Source organism: Falco punctatus (assembly GCF_963210335.1).
Source record: "Falco punctatus genome assembly, chromosome: 6".
Classification (NCBI taxonomy): domain Eukaryota; kingdom Metazoa; phylum Chordata; class Aves; order Falconiformes; family Falconidae; genus Falco; species Falco punctatus.
In genome coordinates this window covers 9,544,408-9,553,090 of record NC_137585.1, presented here as the reverse complement: position 1 = coordinate 9,553,090, position 8,683 = coordinate 9,544,408, and the positions used below count along the sequence as shown (strand labels likewise).

Here is an 8,683-nt window from a genome sequence, read left to right as displayed (position 1 = left end):
GGCGAATGTGCCGGGCGGCGCCCGGGGCGGAGGGGGCGGGGCAGCCGTGTCGTCACCGGCGCGCGTACCCCCCCCGCGGGCGGCGGGTGCGGGAGGCGGCGGCGGGGATGGCGCGGCCGGTGAGGAGGTGCGTGCGGCGCCGGGATGCGCGGCGGGCGTGAGCCGCTGCCGCCCGCCCGGCCCCGAGGACGCGCGGGGTGCCGGGACCTCGCGCGGTGCCGGGACCTCGCGCCCAGCGGCGCTGCGTGACGTTTCCTCGAAAGCCTCAGGCGCGCGCGCCGCGGGCGGCCGTTGCTCGCTGAGGGAGCGGGCGGGTCCCCCGCGGCCGCCGGTCGGGCCGGACCCCTCCCAGCCCGGCGCCCCCGCACCGAGCTCTGCCGTGGCGCCGGGCTTGAGGCGGGCCCGCCGCCGTCCCCCTTCCAGCTGGAAGGAAGCGCGGGGGCTTCTCCATGGGGCCGGCGGCCGCGTCCCGCGAAGAGCAGCCGCGGCGGGTGGCGGCCCTTGGCCCGATCCTTGGCTGAGGGGTGGGCTCGGCAGTGCCGCCCGTGCCCCCGCGCCTGGGGCAACGCCAGCACCCGGGGCCTGGCCGCACAGGGCACGGCCTGGAAGCGGCACGGCAAGCGCGTTTCACGTCCCCGAAAGTGACCCAGGAGTTAATTCCCTGGCACGGTAGCAGCTCTAGGGCGGTGTGTACATCGGGAGAATAGAACGCTCCCACAGCGAGAACCACAGAAAGCACTGTTATTTTCAGATTTTAAAAAATCTAGAAGCAATTCTTAATAACTATGGTGTACGGTGGCACTGGCTCTACGTACATTTGAAAATGTGTTGCTTTTTTCTTGTAAAATGTGACTTACCCCAAAATCAAGTCTTGGCAAGTCAAGATGCTCAGTCTGAAAAGATTAATAGTGTGTGTTTTTTGCCACAGGAACAAAAAAATTGTTGATTATTCTCAGTTTGGGGATTTGGAAGATGACGGTGAGTGGTGTGTTCTTATATGAAAGCAATGTACGCTAATTAGTGGCCCAAAATATCATCCAAGTGTCTTTAATGAATTAGTTCATTGAGGTGGCTGTTGCAGTTTTCACTGGAAGTAGTCTGGGCACAGTGTTAAATTTCCTAATTCAAGGAGACTATGATTGTTGTAAGCCAGAGAGTATAACCACTGTATATATAACAGTCTGTCAGGAACCTGGTGAATACACTGTGTCTTGCTGCAGGAAAATCTGTTTCTCTCCCTGCCTCGGTTTTCAGTGGTAATTGGCTGCTCCCTGTCGTCCTGATTATCAGTTCACAAGAACCTGTAAATGAGAATATAAAGGAGGTGTTGAATCATCTATGCCTAGATCTAACCCTTCTCGTATAGGGCTCTGTCTTGATGGGGTTTGGGTAAGGACATAGCAGTCGAATTTTGAGTTCCATTGATCAGAAAAATAGACTGCAGGCTGTTTGTTTTTGTAACTGGTCTCCTTTACTTCTAAGCCTTAATGGGTGTGATGCATTTTTCTTACAGTGTTTGTTTGCTTTCATGGGTTTATGTTCTGTGCTGTTTGCGGGATCCAGGGAACAGTTTGAATTGGTGGGAAGGGGAGGGCAAAAATAGGTAATGTTGAAGATCTTGTGTGAATCATGTAGATTGATGCAGATTCTTAGTGTAAAAGTGGTGCATGACTTTTCTTAGTTTATAAGTGACCTCTTGTAATATAAAAGTGTAAATCCTAAGAACCATTCGTGATCTTATCTAAGGTTCTCCATCATATAGAGAATACTGAAGATTACTTTTTTCCATCTTTTGCGCTGTGATATGCAGTGTCCTTTGTTGGAAGAAAGACAGTTTTCATGCATTCTAATTTTCTTTGAAAATTGCAGAAATGCATTGTATTTGGTAAGAGGCAATATGCAAATGATAGCGAAAGGGGAGCAGCCTGCATTTTTTTAAGAATGGGAGTCATTAAGGGGAACAATTTACCAAACACCAAGAACTGAAAACTGTTTAATAACATATATTACTATTATAACTGACAGCTGTTCAGCATATCAAAAGGTGAACTTCTAGTTACTGAAAATCTGTTAACACATTGGACATTGCAGCTTCGTTGCATTATTAGTAATAAAAATTGGAATCATTACTTCTTGAATAAAAGCATATGCGAAAGAGCTCTTGTTAAATTTTCATTTAAAATATGTTTAAGGATAGTATAGCAATAGTAGTTGTGTTCTTTAAAAATATAATTTGTTTCAAAAGTTCTCTTTGGCATATTTGCAGTGTGCAATGAAATTAAGTTGAATGACTTCTTTTGGCCATATGGAAGAATGTAGGGAAACTCATTAAAGCTTGTTGCCATTTCCCAAACAGATGAAGACTTTGCCTGTATAGCTGCACCTTCAAGCAAAAAATCCAGAACACAGCTCAAGGAACCAAAGAAAGAGAAAAAAGAGAAGCAAAAAAAGCCACACAAAGAATTGGTTCCATCACAAAAGCAGACACCTGGTAAAAGGTAAAAAATGTTGAAATGTGGTCAACTCTGTGTAAAGCTGGGTTTCAGTAGCAGTATTTGGTTTTGAGCTTTTTTTCCCTAGAATTCTAAGCAGTTGAGAATAAACAGCTAATATATATTAGTGTAATAAAAGCTTTCAACTTTAATGGTACAGTTGCAAATCAAGGGTAACATTATTACGCAGTTGAGAAAACTTGCCTGAGTTCAGTAGTGGGCTGTGTCTGTTTTGCTACAGCTGTAAAAAAAACTCCAGCAAGAGCTCAGCATAGGTGCAGAAACAGGTTTGCATGTCTGATCTTGTCGTCTTCTGTCTACGGTGCAAAATAATGGTAACAATTCTGAGTTACTTAAGTACTCATTAAACAGAAATATAAAGTCAAGTTTGAGTCTTTAAAAAAGAATGTATTTAAAGCTTGATTGAAAATATAAAGTCAATGAAAACAGAAATCAGATTATTTTGGTAGTAAACGTGTGTATAAATATTACATTTCAGTTTGGTATTTCAAGCAAATGTAATAACTTTTTTCTGTGATAATGCCAGTTATTAGTTTATATATATATACACAATGTTTTGCAATCATAATACTTTCAAGTGTAGTGAGCTTTAAGTATTACTGTGTACTTTGTCTAAATGGTTTCAGGAAGTGATATTCATAATATGATATGCTATGAGTATGTATTGAAATACCAATTTCTTTAAAAGTATTTGAATTATTATAAGTTCAGCAGGTCAGAAATAGATCTATAACACTCATGTCATTGTTTTATTATTTAGCATGTTTGGGGTTTTTTTTCCAGGATATCCTTGGATGACAAACTTTATCAAAGGGATTTGGAAGTTGCCTTAGCCTTATCTGTCAAAGAAAAATCTGCAAATATCCTGGAGGTGCAAAATTCAGAAGAACAAGGTTACTTTACAGTTCAATGCAATACTCTATATTTAGTGAATTCAAACATGACAGTTTATTTTACAGTGAAATAGGTTGAAGGTTTTATTTCAAGATGTCATGAGAAGGAAATGAGAATTTCTAGGTAGTGCCTGTCTTTTTATGGTCTGTGCGAAAAGATAACTCTTCTGTAAGATCTTCCAAACATATAGTTTGATTAGAGACAGATAAAAATGTTAGTCATTTTCATTTCTTAATATCATGTCTTTTTATAATGTGGTTTTGTATACTAATATTTTAAATTATATTTTTTTTGCTTTCTGGATCCTAAAACAGGTAAGAATACTGAATCAGAAAATGTACACAGGAGACCCCTTTTTTCCAACTGCAGTGTAGACAGTGAACTTTTAGGTAAGTTATTCTCATACTCTTGTCTTTTCAGAAATAGCATTTCAAGATACATTTAAGTAGCTTATCTCTTCTTTCTTTCTATTGGTTTCTGATTTTCACTTAAGTGGAAAAAGAGTCTTTATCTTAAATAAAAACTGAAGGATGCATCAATTTTTTCATTAAAAATTTGGTTGCAGTTGTAAAATGGGAAAACCTGTGGGTTGCTACATGAGATTGTTACAGATCACTAAAAGTTAGTTGGAAAAAGCAACAGACATGATGTTTTTAGATGCCGAGTTTATTTCTTCAAGAAGTTACACTTACCCCCAACTCCTTAATGGGTCCATAATGCATAAGCATCAAATAAACGTGACTAAAACATTTGCTGTGCCATTGGAAACACTTTCATTTTTCCAGTTTTATTTTTGGTCTTCTATCATTTTGTTAGCTTGATTACCTATAAATATTTGATAACTATCACAACCAGAATGTACAGTTTGGTCAGTTAAAAGAGCAAAATGCCAATCACATGAAAACAAGTGCTGATGATACACTTCTCTATAGTATACTTCAAAATCACAGATGAATTCTGGGGACTCAAACACCTGCTTCTTTTTGAGAAGGAGAACAGATTTACAGTGAATTTGAATTAATTAGACCGCCTTCTGTTTTCTAGGCCTCAATCAGGTTATGGTTGATGACATACCTAGGGGTGATGGTAGGCAGAGGACAGCAGCAGCTAAAATTCCAGCACATCAGAAGAAGTTACCGACCATTGATAGTGATGACGGAGAGCATGCTGCTGATTCTGAGCCAGAGTCTGTAGTCAGTAAGTTCTTTTTTATAAGTACACCATCCTTAGATGAGCTTTGAATGTGATGCCTTATATTTTATGTTGTTTATATTGTCAGTGAAATGCATACTGCTTCTACTGTATCTTCTCTCTCCTCCCTTAATGGATCTTCTAATACTACTTTCACTTTGATACTAAATCTAATTTTATTCAATAAAAGTATTATTAATAAGTTACAGGTTATTCATACACATTCCCCAAACTGGCAAAAATGATACTGCTTCTCTGCATTTTCTGCGCTATGTCAGAACAAATTTCTTCTACCCTTTTTGTCCAGGAAAATTTCATGTCTGTATTCTGTCTCTTAATTTTTCCAGTTGTTGACTGGGGTTTGCATCAAAACAGTGACTCAGGACTAGTGTCAGGTGTTAGTGCTTTCAGTATTAGCTTTGTTTACTAAAAAGTATGTCACCTCCCTTCTTTCATTCCTCCAATTCTCCACTCTCAGAAGACCATGCTACATATGTTTGGAGGCCGGTCTAGCATCATACTCTTGCTTCTGGTAGCAGCCTAGTATTGAATACCTGCAGAATATGATAGACTCTCTATCAGTTCCCCAATGGTTAACATGCATGCATCCATTCTTTTATTCCTTACTGCAAGGTTTATTGGAAAGTGTTTTCGGAATTGTCAGTGAAATAATTTTTCAGGGGAATAATCCAGATATTTCTGTTGATAGAGAACTATTTTTAAGATTTGCTAATGTCTGGGTTTTTTTAATAATAAATCTATAAAATATTTCTTACAGCTGAAATTAGATGTAGTGTTTTTTCACTTTAAGTAGTTATGACTAAGAACATGTAAAAATCAGAAGCCCTGCCAAAAAAAATTAACTTTTTCATCTTGCACACGTGGAATATTGACAATTCTGCTGTTAAAGTCATTATTGTATTCAGTTTGTACCAGGGTGTTCCATTATTATAGTACAGAACAAGAATTCTTTAAATACAAAATATTTTATGGAAGCTATTTCTTTCTTAGTTCAGCATACAAATATGTGCAAATTTGTTCTACTGTGTCCTTCAGATATCCTGGTTTTTTATGTCTAGAATGTGATTAGAAGGCCCTGCAGTGTAATAGTAAATTGTATTTCCTGTACAACGGTGACATCCCTTTTCCTTGCTGTAGGTGTGGAGTCAGAAGAAGATTCAGATTATAGTGAAGGTGATGATGAAGACTTTGCTCTGGAAAAGAAGAAAGCCAAAGGGAATAAAAAGAAAGCAAGAGAGAAGATGCTAGCTGCAAGAGAGAAGAAAACTCCCAAATCGAAGATTAATACTACAGGTAAGTTTGTACTATGAATTTGAAATAGACTTCTTTGTAACAAAAGTCCTTTTTATTTTCACTGAAGGAATAGACAGATTTGGCTGGCAGACTGAATGTGCAGGATTATGATGAAGGCGCCTATATAAAGGGAGGAGAGTAGGAAAACAATCCTGAAAGAAAAAACTCTTCATAGTAAGCTAACAGTCCTTACAATAAGAACAGACAATAGTGAATAGGAAGTTCATTTCTTTTTATATAACTATATCTAGCTTTTAAGAAAAGGTTAAATAACAATGAGTGATCTGAGATTTTTTTTTAAAAAAAAAATTATAATCTCATACCTTCCTCTTGCAGTTCCACTTTTCAAAGCAGAATTGATATTCCAGAGTATAACAGCACCGACTGTATCAATGTATAGTTAAACATATGACAATCTAGTAACAGTCGTTATTTCACGCAGTGCAGAGAGTTTGTGCTGTACAGTGATCTATCGTTTTATGCAGTGTGATGCTTTCTCTGCTCAAGAGTATCTTTCTAAGGTTGCTTTTATTTTCCAACTAAGTGTCACCTGTAGTTTCTCCTTCACACGTAACGGAACAAAAATCTGAGCCGACGCAAAAGGTGGTGTGCAGTTTGTCAGAACCAATTGGGAGGCCTCTACATACATCAAGTCCTGTAACAGACAAGAAGCCTAGATGGATACCTCCAGGTACCTGTAAGATTGTAACTATAAACAGATACATTAGTTGACTTAAGCTTTTAGCAGTCTCTCCTAAAAGCAAACAAGTAAACAAACAAATAAACAGTATTTCAGAAAAGTGACTGCCCTTTTACAATGAAAGGTATTATTTTGACCTTAGATTTAAAAAAAAAAAAAAAAAAAGAAGAGAGAAGAAGAAAGAAAAGCTATCTCTGGCTTCTTTTCCTCTTACAGCATTACTCTTAACTTCTTTATGTGGGGAAGTTAATCCAATATTTTTCCAGAGTGTGGATCAATCTTAATCAAGAGATTGTTTTGTGATCATTTCTCTCAATAAGAGCTTGCTTTATCTCTGGTATATGCTGCATTATTACCCATTTTAACAAATAATATTAGAAATATGTTGGAGTGTTTTAACTGCTCTAGTAAAGGAAATGCTTAGAAGCTTTCTTAAGGTGTTTAAGCATGCTGCTGCTGACTCCTGCCTCTTACGTTGCTTTTCCTTCATATTTACTCTTCTTTTCTGGATGTGTTTGTTTCTGTTTGGGTCCAAGATTTCTCTCAAGCCTTCTTTTCCCACGTGGAATTGTGTTGTGTGATTCTCTGTGGAGCACTTGGAAATGCACAGTACACTGGGAACAGTTTTTATGTGCTTGTCCAGCGTTGCTGCAGTGTGTTGCTGGTTAATTAAAACTGTGCACCGCACATGCTGCATTGGCTCCCAAATAGATTGATTCCCGGTGAGTGTGGTGATTTTCATGTGCTTCTATGGTGTGTTGTTCAGACCTTTTTGCAATATCTTTAGAATACCTTTTTTGTTCTGCTGTGAAAACTATGAAAACAGTCATGTGAATTATTTTTTCCCTCTAAACTTCTTACACCTTTTTTTGTTTTAAAATTATTTTCAGCTGCATCAGGAAGCAGTAATAACTCTATGAAATACGTCTCTGTTAAGTCACCTGCTCAGTGTCTTAGACTTGGCCTCTCCAGACTAGCAAGAGTCAAACCATTGCATCCCAGTGCTGCCAGCAGTTAAATGGTCAGTGACAAGGTGCTACATGAAGGAAAAGATTTGGGGAAGTGTTTTCCTTATAAATAGAGGGTGGGCAACTAAAGCTTCATGGCATCATTCATTTTGGAGGACTGTCATTTATGAATGTGTCTAATAATGTAATGAGTTTTTATTCTGCAAAATGCTAGGCATCCTTAAGTGCTGATGAATAATATTATTTAATCAAGGTGATATCTGGGTCACCAGCTTTTTGATATGGTTTTCTGATAATTTTAGCTTTCTGGTATATAAACTCTTGGCATTAAAATAGTTTAGACAGCACTATGACAGTTATAGAATTCGATACCAGAAATGAATTCTTAACAGAGGTAAAAGTCACAGTTTAAAAAATATTTCTTGGAAGAGTTGTCACTATCCCCCCCCTTCTTGGAAAGTTTGTCACCACTCTCAAAACCTGTTAATGTTTGCATATCTTGTATGTGGATTTTAATGAATTTTTATGTATTATAGTTAAAAAAATTTTTAGAATGTTTATTTTTTAAAAAAACTAAAATAAAATATATAATTAATCAAATTTATTGACTTTTCACTTGTAAATTTTGGCTACAGTCCAGCAAATATTTTTGCATGTACATACTTATGCTGGAAGTCAATGGCATTAGTCAGTCTTAGACGGTAAGGATTTTGCTTTGAGCTCCTTGGTCTTCACTGAAGACCACAAAACCGTGCATAGTTAGGGATTTTGTAAAGTGTTGAAGTGGTATGTTACTGAGACTGAGCTTTCAAACTTATTAGTCCACAATGTAAGTAATTTCCGATCTAAGCATATTGACTATGTCAGATGACCCAGCAGATCCGTTTTTCCTTGTCTTGCTTAAGGGAACTGGTCATGACTGAGTGCATTGCATTAACAAAGGAATATTTAGCCTTAGTCAGAGTAATTACACAGACAAAAGCATGGTGTAGCCTAAAATAAAACTATGGTATAACAAATTACTTTGTGACAGTGTAGTACTTAGATTATTAAAACAAGATACTAATAAATACGTATTTATTAAAACAATATGCATTTGCCTT

At 38.2% G+C, this 8,683-nt stretch overlaps 1 protein-coding gene across 3 annotated transcripts; it reads left to right on the top strand.

Moving 5' to 3' along the window:
* Positions 1 to 5: 5 nt before the first annotated feature.
* On the top strand, positions 6 to 8,178 carry RAD51AP1 (RAD51 associated protein 1; the record flags this gene model as incomplete). 3 transcript variants are annotated; one of them, XM_080391645.1, is made up of 10 exons in its annotated part: positions 6 to 127; positions 929 to 978; positions 2,357 to 2,498; positions 3,297 to 3,406; positions 3,722 to 3,796; positions 4,452 to 4,604; positions 5,757 to 5,912; positions 6,469 to 6,603; positions 7,149 to 7,334; positions 7,503 to 7,638. In XM_080391645.1, the coding sequence occupies 9 exons, from the start codon at positions 6 to 8 to the stop codon at positions 7,283 to 7,285; spliced, it is 1,080 nt and encodes a 359-aa protein (XP_080247771.1). In that variant the 3' UTR covers positions 7,286 to 7,334; positions 7,503 to 7,638. The 3 variants fall into 3 exon arrangements, with proteins under 3 accessions (XP_080247771.1, XP_080247769.1, XP_080247770.1); XM_080391643.1 differs by having other exon boundaries at positions 6,457 to 6,603; XM_080391644.1 differs by lacking the exon at positions 7,149 to 7,334 and having other exon boundaries at positions 6,457 to 6,603; positions 7,503 to 8,178.
* Positions 8,179 to 8,683: the final 505 nt, after the last annotated feature.